Source organism: Pelodiscus sinensis, chromosome 16 (genome assembly GCF_052426305.1).
Source record: "Pelodiscus sinensis isolate ZL-2025 chromosome 16, ASM5242630v1, whole genome shotgun sequence".
Lineage (NCBI taxonomy): Eukaryota > Metazoa > Chordata > Testudines > Trionychidae > Pelodiscus > Pelodiscus sinensis.
Window position 1 is genome coordinate 14571312 of NC_143067.1, and position 17539 is coordinate 14588850.

Genomic DNA, 17539 nt, shown 5'->3' on the forward strand with positions numbered 1-17539 from the left:
GATTCTGTATGGAAAGTAGCACTTCAGGCTAACCTTCTCATTACTCTAACTGTCCATGTCCAGTTAGTGTTAGTTTGAGATGTCAGAATTTAGATAAGCATTTAAAACTCTATCAGTATAAATTAAATCTCTTGCAAAAAATTTTCTGAAATAGAATTAACAAAGTATATTTTTAGTCAAAGAACTAAAGGGTTTCTTAAGAAACCAGTCTGAGTGGAGAATTGCTGAGTTGCCTCTAAGCATGAAGAATAATGACCCTTGGAGTGAGTTAGTGCTTGACACAGTTCATTGATCACAGGCAAATACTTTAGAAGCCACTCATGAGATTTTGTATTGCTACTTTCCAAACCTGTAACAGTTTTCCTCTTACAAGATTATCACTGGCACAAATGTGGGTTTGGTGAAAACTGGGCAAGCTAATGACAGTTAACCTGGAACTCTTCAATCATGTATGTTAAGGCCTGCCTCTTGCTGGTGCAATGCAAGATGCGCACTGTGGTAGGCACAGGAGTGCTGATCCTTGGACTTAAGTAGGAAAAATTAAATCCCAATTTGACCCAAATCATTACTGAGTTTATCAAAGTTAAACTTATTGATCCACCACATCCTTTAATAGCTGGCTTTAGGCAATCCTAAATCTGCTTGTGATGTAGCTTTTTAAAACATGGTTTCATGTATCTGCAAGAAATATTTCAGTGATGTACTGTACATGAAATCACAGCTTGAAGACTCTTCATTTCATACACAACACAAATCTAATGCTGTATCTAGTGTGACTTCTCTTGGACAAAGCCACTTGCAACTAGTTAAACAATAACTGGTTATCTGACATTTACAATTCCCTTATAGGGAGTAGAGGGTGGTTTGTGTAGTAAACATTTGAGGTGTGATCTTAGCTTACTGCATTCCATTTTCTGTATAAACCTTAGACTAGAATTAACCCTAATAAATACGCTTCTCTTCATTTTAAAGATTATGGTGTTGCACTGAGTGGTGTTAACAGATTAATGAACTTTTATTTAGAAAAACCTAATTTAACAAAAGCAACTTGACCATCTCCAGTACACTCAGTGAATAGCATGTCTTGCAAAAGAACTAAAACTTGAAATCGCTGGTAAGCTTCTGTAGGGGCTGCTGCCTAAACAAAATCGACATCTGAGAAAATTTTGACATCTGACAGTTTGCAGTTAAGAGTCCCTCCAGCTACAGTCCATGGAACTGAGACACACATAATGGGGAGTTGGTCAACAATGTGAGAAGTTGAAGAGCCACTGCTCTAGGACCAAAAGACCCTTTCTCCTTCTCCCCACCTTAACTGGCTTCCTCTAGCACAGGGGTTTGCAACCTGTGGCTTATGAGCTAAATAAGACGCTTTAGGCAGCCAGATAGGGCTCTTGTAGAGCTCCAGCTTTCCCCTTCCCTTCCCCTCCCCTGCAGCAGGGCGCCCGTGCTCATGCTACAGCTCCCTGCAAGATTGGAACACCAGCATGGGGGTGTCCTGTCGTGGGGGGGGGGGGGGGGGGAGAAAGCCCTGAGCCTCCCTGCTGGATCCAGCACATGGGGAATAAGCTCAGTCATTTTTGGCTCCATGTGCTGCCCTTTTCCTTTCCCTGGAGTGTGGGGAAACAAGCAAAACCAAGAATGGCTCTGGGTGCTGCCCTTTAACTTTCCCTGCACACACTTCCTGGAGCCTCCCTACTGCTGAATAGGAGCAGTGGGAAGCCATGTTACATGGTGCCTGGGCTGCAGCATGAAAACAAAGTGCTCTCTCTTCCTCTGCCTCCAACCTCTCATGCCCAGATCTTGCACCCCCATCCCCTCACATACTCACCACAGCCTCACACTCTGTCCCTTGATCTGACAGTTTGCCTCCCCCTTGCTCTTGCCCCTGGCTAGGCCTTGCATCCTGCCCAAATGCTTGGGAGATCCTGCACTCCCTTCACTAGCAGCCCTGTGTTGCACACTTACCCCCTCATTTTTGCCCCACCCCAGAGCCTGGGAAGGGACACAAAATCCACCAACTCTGAAACTGCAGAAGAGTAAATCTCACCTGAGGCCTTGAACCTCAGTCCTCCCTCCCCCATTCCCCCCCAACCATAGGGTTGAAGCACCAAGGGAGTGAGAGGTTTCAGTTGGGGACAGCATCAATGAGGGTCTGGGGTTTTTTGGAACCCCCCCGACTTATGTCCTTAGTCCGCATTTACCACGGCACCCATCATAAGTGTGGTTTCCCTAGGAACTGATTGTGTCACAAGTTAGGGGGCTGCCTGTAGTCTGGCTCTTTGGTGTGAAAAGGTTGCCGACCTTGCTCTAGCAAGCCAAAGCATCTCCAGAGGGACTACTGGAGAATGGGTCCTGCCTTGTTGGAACATCGTAATGCTATCAAAAGTAAATGCTCTTGGTGACACATGGGGCTACTTCTGTGCAAGTAGTCTTACAAATGTTAACACTAAAAAGCTTCTGTAGGAAACAGTACAATTCTTAGGAAAGAAAATGAGATCACTATGGTTAGTCTGGATTATGAAGATGAATATTGAGGTGATGGGTCCTCTTATGTTTAACTCCTTCCTTAACACACATCTCCAGATGAATTTGTTTTCAGTCGGCCACCCCTTAGTGATGGGATTATACTGTACTTCAAAAATATTTTTTTTGGTGGGTGGAAGGGAAACCTTGGTCTTACACAAGAAGGGCAGTTCATCTTGCCTCTCATTAAATGTTCCTTCCCCTTATCTTCTAACACAGCCTTTTGACAAGAGGCAAACCTACATGCAACTCAGCTGTGCATAAGGTGAGGAATGTGGCAGGATTTAGGATGGGGAGGAGGCAGAAGTGTAATGTCATATGGTAGAATGGGAAGTGAGTGGGGAAGGATAGATTAATAATATATATTTGTCCTAACTCTGTGTAATGCACCTGAGTAAAGATCTCTGATTTGAGAATTGCTGATCTTACTGGATGGTTTGAACATTCAAAATTTTCCTTCATTGTCCTGTCTCAATTTTAATGCTAATTTAGGTTTGCTTACAGATGCAGGATTCTTATCACTTCAGCATAACAAATGGTCTCAAATGCCACTTAGATATGCAAATAAGGCACAGTAATGAATATTGGTGCTCCTCATTTGCATAGCTAATGAGCTGCCACTTCTGTGCAAGGGGCTTTTGCGCAAGAAGCAGTGGTCTACACTGCTCCTTCTTGCACAAAACCCCCTCTTGCCCAAGAGCCTTTCTACTGTTTATTTTCAGGCAGAACAGCTCTTGAGCAAGGAGCAGTGTAGACTGCTTCTTCTTCCGCAAAAGCCTCTTGTGCAAAATGGCGGCTCATTTGGTATGCAAATGAGGCATGGTGATATTCATCGCCATGCCTCATTTGCATATCTTCCTGTGCAAAAGTGCACAAAGTAGACATACCCTTAGAGTTGTGCTGTTCTCATGGTCAAACTAGTCTCAATTGTGTGTGGTTTAAAAAAAAAATCATAGCATAGTGCTCCAAGGCTGTGATAACGTCAGTACCTGCTGAGACAAGTGCATCATTATTTCTAATCCAAATAATGGTATTACCCAAGCTGTTCCACGCATTCAAGACTGCTTTTGTTGCTATTACCAAAGAATCTCCCAAGTTATAAGTAGATGTGGATCACCCCTGCTGACTACTACCAATGCCAAACTTTGAGAAAAGTGGTGTTTTCTCTAAGGCAGATCATACCCTCTTAAAATACCACTTGCTGCTTAAAGAGATTTCAAGCTGCCCTTGATTTTTTTTTGGTGGGGGGGGGAGATGACAGTCACTAGACACTGCTATGCTAAGGACTACCCTGCTGGGGAGAAGATTAGACGAGGCAAAAATTTGTCCTTATGGCTCTGGGGTGTGTACAAAGGGAGAAGAAATGTGAGAACTGCTGTTTGTAGAACAGTCCAAGTTAGAGACTAAAGTATGAAGCATGCTTAATAGTGCTGCTTCCACTCACCCTGAAAACTACAGGTGTATGGGAGTGCCCCATTAAAATAGCTCATTATGCCAGATTGAGGAGCAACTCAGTATGATTTAGTTGGGGCCATAATCTACTGCTTAACTGACACTTGCGATGTATCTTAGTGAGTTCTTTGGATGAGCTGGAGAAAAGATCCCTTTCTTTCCACTGGGAGCACAAGTTGAGATAGGGCTCTGTATTTACTGGGAGATGTGTGTGGGCGGGGGGGGGGGGGGGAGGAGAGAATGCATGAAGACCTTCCCCTGCCCCCCAACCCCTACCAGAGGGGAGTGCCTACTGGCCCAGTAGGAGGATGTGAGAGCATTGACCTCAAGATAAATTGAGTTTGAGGAACCCCCCCACATTCTAGGTTGAAATATTTTAATAGGCAGGTTTAAAACAAACAAAAGGAAATAATTTCTTCATGCAACTGTCAGCTTGTGGAACTACAGGATAGAGGATGTTGTGAAGATCAGGATTTTAGCAGGGTCAAAAAAGAATGGGATACATTCATGGAGGATAGATCTATCAATGATTATTAGCCGTGATGTGTAGGAACAGTGAGCCTAGCCTCTGTTTGTCAGAGGCTGGGAATGGGTGACAGAGGTGGGATCACTTGATAACATGTTCTGTTCATTCACTCTGGGGCACCTGGCATTAGCTGCTGGCAGAAGACAGGTTGGTGTGTTGGTTGGACCTTTAGTCCAACCTAGTATGGTCATTCTTATGGTCTAATTTGTATATTAGCCTGGGCTACTGTCCTCTGTATTCTACAAGTGATGTGCATTAAGAGGGCATCTTTTACCAGCACTACGTTCATTTCAAAATAGTTAAAAAGAAATGAAGCTGCATCTCTCCCTCCCCTCTCATTCTTTAAAGGCAACCTGTGCCCGTGACCATTTGTTTAGTTCTTTCCCACACCACTTGACATGTTTAATTACAGATACAGCCCTTATTGGTGGAGCCAGAGGAAAGGGTGACTGAATGAGGCCCTCATTCATGGAAAAGAGTGACTGTTTCAGCTGCTAGCATTCATCTCATTCATATAGTGACTGTTGGTTACAGTTAGTGCAAAAGCCCTTCTACGAGTAGAGAAGAAACAGGAATTTTCTTTTAAAATAGTAAGGGAGTTTGAGAGAAGTTTAGAGGATTATAACCTGCAGTGGCCCCTTTTGTGTATGGCCAGGCTGGCACAGTTCTTTATTTATAAAGCTATAAACATATTTTGAACATAAAAGCCAAAAAATACAAACCCAGTGAAGTAAAAAAAAATTACAGTATATGATGGACAGCTATTGGACAAATGAAAGTACAGTTGCGAAACACTTATCTGTGCTACATACATACAGTGGTTTTACTTGACTTAATGAAGTGGTATTTCTGTGACTTCTACATTCAAACAAATCAAATGGGCAACAAACTGAAATTGCTACATGAAAATTAAAACTTGCTGCAGTAAAAATTCATGGGCAAATATTCCTTTTTTTTTTAAAAAAGAGTAAAACTTCCTATACTTCTAAAGACTTTTTGGTATTTTATAAAATTAGGTTCTCTGTTTTGGCTTCTGTTACAACACTTCTATCAATCACATGTTTATAAAAGGTGATAACATTTACTCAACATTTTCCCTTTGAACGGGCAGCTTAAAGGTCTCTTTTTTTGCATGTTTCAAAAAAAAAAATCAAATTTTCCTGTGTTATGCACACTGGTATAAACTGGAGTTACAGCCCTATAGCCAGAGGACTTACTGAATTTATACTGATATCTGAGAGCAGAGGATGGGGTCCTATAGCTAAACTTGTACAACTCCAGTAAGGCTTTTTTTTTTTGGTGCATAAAGTTAGAACAAGGCTAGAGGTTAATGGTCACATTTAGTGATAGTGGACATCAATCAGTCAGAACCTAGGTGTAGATTGCAAAGGGATGTAATCATCCTGGTTCTGTTGGTATGCAAATATCACTTGTCCATTTTGGATGGAAAAGCGGTAGCACAGAAAGGGCACATGGCTATAGTGTACCAGTGAGCAGCTCCTGCAGTAGTGGGCCATGAACAGCAACTAAGAGTAGAATGTGATATTAGATAGCCCTTCCCAATTCAGTGCAGCCCTAGACCATGTCAGACACTACTGTGCACATTTGGGATCCCAGTTAGTTTAATGCTAAGTGGGTGCAACTCCTACTGAATGCTGAAATCAATGGTAGTGGTGCCTGTTTACTTCAGAATTGTGTTTGGCATTTGATCAAGAGGTGCTGTTGACATACTGCAGGATTTCCCCCCTAGCATCCTGTGGCTTTGGCTAGCCCAATCTGTCCATGCATTTGCACCCTCCTGTGAGGTCTACTGAGGGAGCAGGTTACATTTGTTTTGCACAACCATAACCTATCAGGTAGGTGCAAGTTTCATTTGTCACACCCAGTTTTTTGACTAACATACCCAACCACTAACCCACACTACAGCTGAACACGAGCGTGTGGTTTTAATAGTATTAGTCACATCTACAGCACCTTACAGCTGAGAATCTACTTGGAAAAAAAGATGAGCATTCTCATTTTATAAATGGGGAAATGGAGGCACAGAGTGAAGACACTTTTCTAGGCTCACAGAGTCCTTGGCAAAACTGCAGCTATAATCACCTGCTTCAACTTTATCCACTTGTCTATGCTGTCTTCCAAGTTTGAAATCATTCAACTATTGATCCAGTGCTACATAACTAACCCTGTGGTGACTGTCAGCACATGCTTTTACATAGACATGTGGGTCAGGTCAGACAATGCCAGTGGTCTAAGGGTTGAATAGGCTCTTTTGGATTTATGCTTGTAACTTCCATTAGTGCTAGTGCAGGTTACATTGCATAGACAGGTGAGACTAATAAAGCAGTAGCTTTAGATTTTCTTGCAATTTTTTTTTCAGAAAAAATCTAAGGAACTTGAAGCAAAAGGAACTAAATGGAGTAGGGGAGACCCAATAACTATGGTGCTTTATTGTATAAGCAGCTTTCTAATCTTCAATCTCTGATATAGAAACCTATTAAAAAGTATGTTTATTCTAATGTAAAAAATTGCCTTAAAAAAAAAAATACAAAAATATTTTGTACATTATAGAGGTCCTTTTACATTTCTTGCAAGCCTATATAATACTTTGTTAGTTTAATAGGACTCTGCGCCCCCCAATGGTTGATGGTAATTTACTTTTCAGTCCAGAATGTTTTTGTAAAGCAGGAAAACACCCACAAGTTTCTGGCGTCTGATCTTAGTTACAGTAGTGTAAAGCTAGAGTAAGGCTAGATGGTAGAGCCCTGTACGGATACAAAATTTTTATCTGTATCCGCATCCACATCTGCAAAAATGAGCCACAGATATCCACAGATTTGCAGGGCTCTATAGATTGGTGGAGTAACTCTGGATTTACATCAGTGGAATTGAGATCAGAATCTGGCCCCTAAAGTTTTTGTTTACCTGTCTTAAAATATAAATAAAATATCAGAACTTGGTAGATAAGTTTGAAGATGGAGAAACTGTATTAACATTTGACACTATTAGATAAAAATGGGAGTGGAGAGGAAATAATTTGCAGGATGCTTGTGCAAGAACTGTTTTGTGCAAGAGTTCTTGTGCAAAAACTCTTGCGCAAGAACGCATCCACGTTGCCATGTGCTTTTGTGCAAGAGATGCGCTTTTGCACAAGAGCGCCCATGGCAGTGTGGACATGCTCTTGTGCAAGAAAGCTGTGATGGCCATTTTAGCCATAGGGCTTTCTTGCACAAGAAACCCCTGTTGCCTGTCCACACTGCCTTCTTGTAGAAGAGCTCTTGCGCAAGAGGGCTTATTCCCCATTATTCCTGAAAATAATCAGCATAACGGCATTGTGCAAGAGGGTTTTTCTTGCGTAAGAAGGGGCAGTGTAGACAGCTCCTTCTGGTGCAAGAGCCTCTTCTGCAAAATGGTGGCTCATTAGGTATGCAAATGACACTTGGCACTATTCCACGCTTAGCTTCAGTTGCATATTTCTCGCGCAGGAAGCCGCAAGTGTAGACATAGCCCAGGTGTGTGAGTAAGGGAGGGAGTGCACTGGGGCTTGCAAGTTACATCAGCTCCATGCAGCAGGCCATGATTTGCCCTTACATACAGCCTCTACTTAACAAGTGGGCTGATTAAGCTCACAGACTCTTTGCACAGATTGTGCAAAGACTTGTAAAAGTACTGGCTTAATAGCACAGGAGGTCTAATTTTGAGCCTTTGCAAGGTCCTTTCGTGAAGGAGTCAGACACTCCAGTGTTTACAGTGAGCAACCTGAGCAGCAAGGAGGACTCCGCACCTGATTTGATGTTACTATATTATTTTGGCTCTATAACAATGAAACATTGACTAGATAGACCTTCAAGCAGCCAGTCCAAACTTCCTTTTCTGTCTTGTGAGCACTCTCATCTTTTGTCTGACATTCTGTACACCAAGGAAACTTGACAGGTCTGGAAAGACCTGTTACTTGTAAACAGTATTTTCCTGTCCTTGAAGTTTAATAATATTCACTACCTTTGCCTATATTTCATTTTTCTTCTAAGCCAGCAGTGTGAAATCTAGCTGCCTGAGATTTAGCTCTCAGACAGATGGGCTTTTTAAAAAAAATGATCCTGTACCAGCTTTCCTAATTCCATGGTGAAATAGCTACAAGAGAGCTGTGACTAACTACAATTCAAAGCTGTTTGGGATGCAAGAAACAGAAACCAATGCTTAAGATTTATAGCATCTACCATCTACTGCAACAAGCCAGGGAGTTATCTTTCACTTTCAGCTACTTGCACAGGTGATGCAATAAAAGGAAGCTCAGGATGGGGATGAAAGATTCATTTACTGAGTGGCATTTTTAGTTTTGGTGAGTTCTCCTTTCAGCATTTCTATGGAGGGAGACACCGGTTTTCTATCTTTGCTCCAGATAAAAAAGTTGACAATTCCAGCATCTTCGAATCATTTTGGGGATCAGGACACAGCTGCCCCATGACTTTGAATATAGTTTTACAGCAGGGTGGGTAGTTTGGATGGGCCTCCAGTCTATTTCAATGGGCAGCAAAACCACTTGGTAAAAGCAAAGTGTCCAATGCATTGGTAAGTGTTGACTTGTACAGTGTGGCATTATGTTCCTGTTGATGGCACACTGTACTCTGAGGAGTTGCTGGATGCTACGGATACATGTGGCATGGATGAGCACCGAGTGGTCAGTCCAGAGGAGCATGGAGCACTTTTAGCATGAATAGAGGTGGGAAAAGGATTGCTTTGTTCTTTGTGTGTGAAATCAGCAGATGTAGCAAGCTTGTCTGAAGTAAAAGCAGAAGATATACTTTGGAGTGAATCCAGAGGAGAGGGAGGGGAGTCTATAGCACTTCCATCGGAAGAAATTGGGCTGGAACAGCGTCCTTCTCCTTGTAAGTACCGAATGCACTTCTTTTTCCTCCTAAGAACAGTGAAGAGAGTTATCTGTAAATAAAGGGTGAATTTACAGTGTCATATATTTAAAATGAAAACTAATATTACAGTATTCACTGTAAACAGAGGGCATACAGCAGAAATGAATGCCAAAGACAGAACATCAAATTACAAAATCAAATTTATTTCAATGCTCGGCCAACAGCTCCTGTCTTCCTGGACCTGTAACTATTGCTTTTTGCTACTCTTTGTCAGCAAAAGGCTCTCTCAACATACATTACAGAGTTGAACATCTCAGTTATCTAACAGTGTGCAGAACAGAAGTGGAGGGCCAAATTCAGCTGCAGCGTAACTTCAAGAGATCAATAGAAACCAGCCTAACTCAATAAAATTGAGTGTGTGCTTTAATTACATTCGATCTCCAACCCTTCTCACTAGGTGGCAGCATAACAGCAGCATTCAACCTTACTTTAAGATGATGGATAAAGCAGCAAAAGCCCTATCCAATGAGGTTTGTTCTTTTTTAGCAACAATATGATAGTTTGTTTTATAGGTCTTGTATGCAGCTCACCAAATAACCTGAAAGAGTCTAACCATTTCGATTTCTAATAAGAATGGACAATTAGACTAATCCAGAATGAACCAAGAAATAAGTCTTCAGCTGACCATTATTTTCAATGTCTCTAATGACCATTTATAGCTCCAAAAACAACTTTATGCGCATTTTCAGAAGTTGCCTTTGAGTTGCGGATCTATTGGGAGCCAGGCCAAATCCAGACCTGATGTAAATGGGTTGAAATCCCAAGAGGTCCAGTTTACCTGCACCCATTTTAGATGTAGGAGAGCTTGTGCCCCCCTCTTCTGGTGATTTAATAGGTGCACTCACTTACATCAAATCAGAATCTGACCCAAGTCTAGGGCCATGACTATACTTTCAACTAGTTCCAATACAGAAGTCCGACTCGAACTACAAGTATGGCAGCAACAGCTCAAAGCCCTGCAGAACCAGGGACTGCTGCAGATAGCACTCATCTAACTTATCCCTGCTTGACCTGTGGGGCAAACTGAGTTGGTGCAAATTGTGCCTTTCCTCGTCTAAAAATGGCATTTGGCACTCTTGCTGACTTCCTACAAATGAGACCCAAAACAAAGCCTGGATTTGTGGAATTTGTGCCATGACTTAGGCATGAATTGCTATGCTAAGTACAACTGTGAGGCTAGGTCCCCTCCCTCACGTCTAACCAAGGGAGTGTGTGAGGATTGTGATAGAAGTGTTGCCTTATGTATTAACTTGGAGAAAAGGGCTGATTCTCAAATCTATCCTCCATGTCTAGCCCAGGATTCCAGGAGGAATAAAGATGCTGGCCAATATTGTACTGAAAATAGTAAGTCTAAGGAGGGCTTTTGTTCCTATTGGGCCTGTGATGGGGTGTCTGCTCCACGCTGGCCCTTTAAGAGTAAAACCCAGCCCTGATAGTGCCCATTAGGACCCAGCTGTGGGCTGTATAAATAAGGGCTCTGGAAGGCAAGGGGAATGACTCTTTCTGGGGAACAGGAGGGACCTAGCTGCTAGGGAAGCTGGGGACTTTCTAGGACAGAGCAGTGCTGGAGAAGCTCTGGCTTGGCCTCAATCCCAGGCTGAGGGCCTGAAGCAAGGCCTCAGAGTGCTAGGGCTGCAGAGAGGTGGCCAGGATAGGCAAAGGCAGCAGGTCCATCCCCTTGCCAATCAGTGGCCATTTCAGACTGTGGTTTGCCCTTGTGGCAGTGGTAGATGAAGACTAGCAGTGGGTCACTAAGGCAAGGTGGATATAGGGAAACTGGGGGTTTCCTGACAGGAAAGGACCCCAGAGTATAAAGACTGATAAACAGCCGCCCCCGCCCCCCCCCTTCCCGGAGGGCAGTGTCCTGAAGAGGACGCCGCAGTCTGGGAGCGATGCGAGTCCAGAACAGACACAGGGAGACACCAGCCAGAAGGAGGTGTTTGGTGAGCAGATATGAGCTATTTCCCAGTGCTACTAGCAGGAGGTGCCGTGGTGGTGAGTGACCGTCCTGTGACAGGGCCCAAAATCACTTCTGCGGAGATGGGCAGTGAAATGATAGCCATCATACAACAACCCAGGTAGGTGTACTTGGTGTCCAACAGTGCTGCATTTGTCCGAGAGAGCTGGCACTGGCTATGGCTGGGAAAGTCTCACCCCCCCCCCCAGAAGTAAGTCAATCTACGAGCGGGGGACAACAGGAAGCAGCAGCAGGGGTAAATCCCTTCAGTTAAGAGGGAGCTCAGCCTTGGTAACATAGTGATGAACAGAGGCACAGAAAGGGTTGCTATTATCTGGCTCAAACAGCAGGTCCTTGAGTCAGGGCCCTTGAGAGTGTGTAAGGCACACACTGGTACTGAGAGGGTTAGCAGGAGTCTGAAAGCTCAATTAGTGCAGCTGCTGGCACTAGAGAGGTGTCAAGTAGTTGAATTAGTAGGTTCACCTTCACCTGGAAATGAGTCATGTTTCCTCAAAAGGCTAGAGAAGACTCAGCTGGAGGAGACACTGCTGTCAGAAAATGGGCTGACCAGTGTCAGAAAGGAGAATAAGGAAAAGCAGGGGATAGTTCTTGTGATGGGTCTCAAACTAGGGACAAAGCTCCAGGGAGTCAGCCCTGATGTGCTGCTGAAGTCTTGTGGAAAAAACTCCAATTCAAAGCCACAAATGACAAAAGTTGGTCTGAACTTTTCTTTGGGGATTTGGAAAATTCCAGGGGGAATCCTGCAAGCCAGGCACTACAGGAAGGGTGAAACCTGAGACCTCTGGCACTTTGGAAGGAAATTTAGGTCTTTGATGAGCCTAGGAAGGTGCTCTGGGGGAAGGGGTAGCGTACTGGCTGAGGTAGGAAGACATTTGAGGGAGCAGCAGGGAGGTTATTAAACAGACTTAGTTCTGCTTATTACAGGGTTCTTTGGCAGGAAGCCGCAAGTGCTATACCACAACCAGCCACCAGGGAGTGTGCACCAGGTGAGTCCTGCTCTACAGCACCCTTATTCCCACCCTTTCCAATTCTGTCAGTATAGTGAAGGCTTTGTTCTTGGGCACTCATGGAGAATGGGGGTTGCCGGTTAATTGAATGTGCCAGATATTTGAGCTTATTGCTCTGCTCCCACCTCCTACCCAGAGGAAACCACGATGACCAACTTTCCCCACCCTCACTTTGGAAACCCTTTCTCAGCAATGCTCCCATATGAATTTGGGGAGAGAGGAAAGGAGATTTACATCCCTCACACCAAAGGGTGCCTAGAAAGGCACAGAACTGAGGAAGTTTCAGATAGGAGTGCCCTCAGACAGCCCCTTTCATTTGCCTGGTGAGTCTGTCTTTTCTGTTTGGTTTTATGAGAGGCAAGCCCATTCTAGGCAAACCCATTTTCCTGGCACAGCCAAAGGGAGGGAGGTGGTAGGGGTCCTTGAGTGGACATGGGGATATGGCATTTGCCTGGGGAGCACAGGGTTGGGGGCTTGAGTCCTGGACAGCCAACACAGTCTGCCCCAAGGATGGCACTGTCTACCGCATTAGGAAGGCAGGATAAGAGGTGATTCAGATTTCTCTACCGGATCCTTCTTCCTGGTTCTGTCTCTTAGGCTGGGATAGCCTCAAGGACAGCAGATGACCACCAATGGCTCCCCAAAGAATCAGTCTATCCCTACTGCCTTGCTAAACTGCTTCCAACACTTGCCCACCTAGATTCTTTCTGAAAGAGGTCCTTGATCCGACCTGGGCCTCCACAGGATCTCTAGATCCCCAAGTCTTTGCACTGGCTGTACAATACCTCCACTGAAGCACCAAGCACCAACCAGAGCCACAGCTAAGAGTGAAATGATGCCCATGGTTGAGCAGGAAGAGGGGCAAGCTTTTGGAGAAGAAAAACTGCAGGGTTAGGGAATTGGGTGGGTTGGCCAGAGGAGGAACGTGGTCAGAGGGTGCCAAATCCCTTCAATTTGAGACACTAATAAATCTAGGACCAGCAGAGGTACCTGGGCAAAGAGGAAAGTCACCAGTCAGGAATACATAGAATTGTCTGGGCTGTCAGCTCTTCCTTGAGTGCTTGTTCACATCTCTTCCAATCAGGTGTGCGCAGACGCTGCGTGCACGAACATCTGAAACTTTTTCCCAACAGCTCCCTTTGGGTTGGCTGTGGAGCCCCCTGGAATGGTGCCAAGCTGCTCTTGTAAGCCACTGCTGACCTGAGCCTCCCCACCCTTCAATTCCTTCTTACTGTCCAAAGTGGCGCTGGAATTTGTCCTTCTGTCTTGTGTCAGCAAGCCTGTAGGCCCTAGCTAATTCTTCATTTGCTTATCTTCCACTCTTTGTTCTTTCAGCTGTAAAGCAGTAGTTGGAGTGGGCAGGCCCGCCCACATCTGTTGCTCTTCCCCAAATGCTGGGGCATGCTGAAAGCCCCGGGGTTTAAATCCTGCACTGTTTGCAAGAAATCCATGCCAAACCGTGACCTGTATGACTTGTGCCTGAGGTGCCTTTAGAAGAAAACCTGCAAGATTGGCAGGTGATTCAAGCCACATACAGATTGTACCTCCAGAATCCGGCACTCTCTGGTCCAGCAACATCCCTGGTCCAACAGGACCATGGATGCTCCTGGATCAGAGATTCTACCTTTAGGCTCCGGGCTATCAAGGTCAGTAGCCTGGCTGGGGGCAGCACGGGATGTGGCCGGAGCCCTGTAGCAGCCTTCAATAGCCCCTGGGAGTGTGGGGCTGAGGCAGGAGCCCTGCGGCAGTGTAGGGTCAGAGTCCCTGTGGCAACCCCCAGGAATGTGGGGCCAGAGCCCCACGGCTTCCCCAGGCTGCATGGGGCCAGGGCTGGAGCTATGTACGGCTGGGTTTGGAGCCCTGTGGTTCAGGCCCTGCAGCTGCTCCCAGTTGAATGGGACTAGAGCCCCGTGGCAGGAGCTGGAGTCTGTGCTGCCCAGGGAGCTAGCAGTAGCTGGGCAGGCAGTCCAGCCACATTGTGGAAAGGGTGAGGCAGGGTTGCCTGCTAGGGCAGCCAGTGATGGACTTGAGGGCTGGTGGCAGTAGACCTCCCTGATCCAGCAAATTCTCTCATTTGGGACCAATCTAGTCCCAACAATGTTGGCCCAAGGGAGGTCTAACCTGTACAGAAAGGAGCATGACTTCCTGGAGGGCAGAACTCATGTTTATGTTGGTGCCTGGGCTACTTATTGGTTTAATTAGCCCAGGAAAAGACAAGCTGCTGCCATGACAACTCCATTGCTCAAAAATTCAACCTTTTGGGTCAGGAAAGCTTACTAGGAATTGTTCCTATAAAGAAGTGGGTGAAGAGGGTGTGATTTAGAGAGAATTATTTGAATGAACTAACAAAACAATCAGGTCTACATCTTTTCTCAATGGACTGAGATTAAACAGAGCTGGTTAGAGGTTAAGGGGAAATATTCATTTTCAAATACAGACAATGGAAAAATGGACATTCACTAAAATATTCCACTAGCTTCACATCGTCCCAGTCTCATGCAGCAGATCCCTTTGTAGGACAAACGCTAACCACTCTGAACAGCAGACTTTCACATGGCTCCAGGCAGAAGAGAAGGCCCTGCTTAAGTCATGCACTCCACCCCATACATCATTGTAGAAGAGCATCTTCAGCGCCCCTTCATTCACATATAATGAGGATGGATGCTTCAAAAGTGCACTTATTCGTAATCATCCTCTCCATAATCTTACTTGGCGGTGAGTCACTGAGTGTTTATTCCATTGTCCAATTATTTGAAAATGCTAAGATTGAACTTAGGCTTGGTTAACTGTAAGCACGCAGGAGTCAAGACAGTCTCAACGTTACAGCAAGAAGGCTGTGACTAAAGTTATCACATTTCTGCTCTCCTCCCTCCGTTTACGTGGTCTCGAGGCTTTCTCTATTCCAATCTCTAATTTCTCTTCCAACAGTAAGACCTATTGTATAAGCCTTTTACACCACCTAACATTGGATACTCTCCACTTTCTCCCTAGTCATTGTTTAAAACGGTGCTCTTCCCCAGCCTGAGGGGGAACAACGTTCCCTGGAAGATACTGATTTTCAGTTTAGAATCCCAGCTAAGGGTCGAAAAGAACTATCTCCTACCTACTGTAGTCAGTCTAGTTCAACCCCCTGTTTAGATGTCCCACTTGAGCAGAGACTGAATAGAGTACTCTAGTTCAGGCACACACCTGTCTCTGAGCTTGCTAATGAAAAATTGCATTGTTAAAACATGTATTCTCTGTGTAGATAAGCACCACTGTACTTAAGAGTCAGTGTTGGGGTTAACTTTAAGGTGAACCAGCTGGCATGATATTAAACATGTCAGTCCTTGTGTAAACTGAATGTTCACTCTTGCTGTACGTTCACAAGAGTTCTAACAGGATAACTTTCCACTGTAGACAAGTCCACGGTGAAGTTGTTTCCCCTGGTCATGTCAGGCATTTTTGATGCTGTGCTACAGAGGTGGATGCAGGCAGGAAACACATTGCCATGTTTATACTCAATCAAAGATCTGTTGGGGGAGGGGAGGAAAAGTTTAATAAATGGAATGAATCTTTAAACACTAAAATTACAAACACTAAGGATGCCTGCCACGTCAGGTTAGATACATTAGCCATTGTGGTGTAAAGTTTACATGCGTGCTATGCAACTTAAAGATAAACTGCTGCAATAAAATACACTTGATAACCCAAGTTGTAGAGTCTTTAATGATTGTTTAGACTAGGTTCACCAACTATTTAGACTCCATTATCTTTCCTCTAAATGTTGGGGATGGAGGAGGAGTCCATAAAAGAACCAAGCTTATCCCAGCAGAACCAGAGGAAGACACAACCTCTGAGGGGCCAACCTGTTTTTAATCTGTTAAAGATCTCCCATTTTGGAATGAATATTCGCTGGAGGTTTGTCAGAGGTGGATGTCAGAAATGAGGAAACATGCACAAGCACCCACTTCTGCAGCCTCCAGATTGGCTGTTGTGTATTAGTAGAAGGAATTTCAGAATAGCTGCTATTATACAATACATGAGATGTCAGGGTAAAACATAAGCAAGCATGCTAAGGTCTTAGGAGCACTCCAGCAATGTGTGTTAGTTGGTAAGCAACATCAGGCAAAGCAAAGTGTTAGCACTGTATGCTAATTAAAAGCACTCAGAAAAATGTGAAGATACAAAGATTGCCCCAACACTTAGTAATTATGCTCTTCATTGGTTGCATGGGAGACTGGGATTCAATACCTTGTCTTGGGCCATCAATTCCCTGACTGATACAGCTGCTAGGAAAGGCCTATGTCACACAAATGGCTCTTGGATTGATTTTTAAGGTGCAGGATTCAGGGCTGCCAAGGGAATCCCACTCTTCCAAAGCCAGAAAAATGGTGATGGTGGTGGCATCATGAGTGTGTGTTATATTAAAAACTTAAGTGAGGAACTTTCAGGGCTATATGAAGAATTCCCCAGAGGAAAGATAAAATATAGTAGGGAGCAAGCTTGTGTAGGAAGAGAATACATGGGATTAACTAAGGGTACGTCTCGACTACATGCCTCTGGCGACAGAGGCATGTAGATTAGGCTACCAGACATAGTAAAATGAAGCGGCGATTTAAATAATCGCCGCTTCATTTAAATTTACATGACTGCCGCGCTGAGCCGACAAACAGCTAATCAGCTGTTTGTCGGCTCAGCGCGATAGTCTGGACGCGCGGGTGTCGACATCAAAGGTATTTGTCGACCACCCAGGTAAGCCTCCTGGGATGAGGTTTACCTGGGTGGTCGACAAATACCTTTGATGTCGCCACCCGCGCGTCCAGACTATCGCGCTGAACCGACAAACAGCTGATCAGCTGTTTGTCGGCTCAGCGCAGCAGCCATGTAAATTTAAATGAAGCGGCGATTATTTAAATCGCCGCTTCATTTTACTATGTCTGGTAGCCTAATCTACATGCCTCTGGCGACAGAGGCATGTAGTCTAGACGTACCCTATGATTCTTTTTGACCAGTGATAGACTAGTCCAATTGGTAGTATAAACTACAAGACTTGTATCAGGACACCACCAGTTACGTACACTGGGCTCTGAAGGATAGCCAGCATGCAACACTCTGGCTCAATCACAAGTGATTTTTTTTA

The 17539-nt window shown here is 44.6% G+C and overlaps 1 protein-coding gene across 11 annotated transcripts in view; it reads right to left on the minus strand.

The window, feature by feature from the left end:
- Positions 1 to 5606: 5606 nt before the first annotated feature.
- Positions 5607 to 17539, minus strand: part of TCF7 (transcription factor 7) — a 138337-nt gene continuing 126404 nt past the window's right edge. For 5 of the 11 annotated variants that reach the window (XM_075900375.2, XM_075900374.2, XM_075900379.2 and 2 more), the window contains one exon: positions 5607 to 9419. In XM_075900375.2, coding sequence (XP_075756490.1) covers positions 9101 to 9419 — 319 coding nt within the window. In that variant the 3' untranslated portion in view covers positions 5607 to 9100. The other 6 variants (XM_075900382.2, XM_075900390.2, XM_075900378.2 and 3 more) reach the window with 4 other exon arrangements.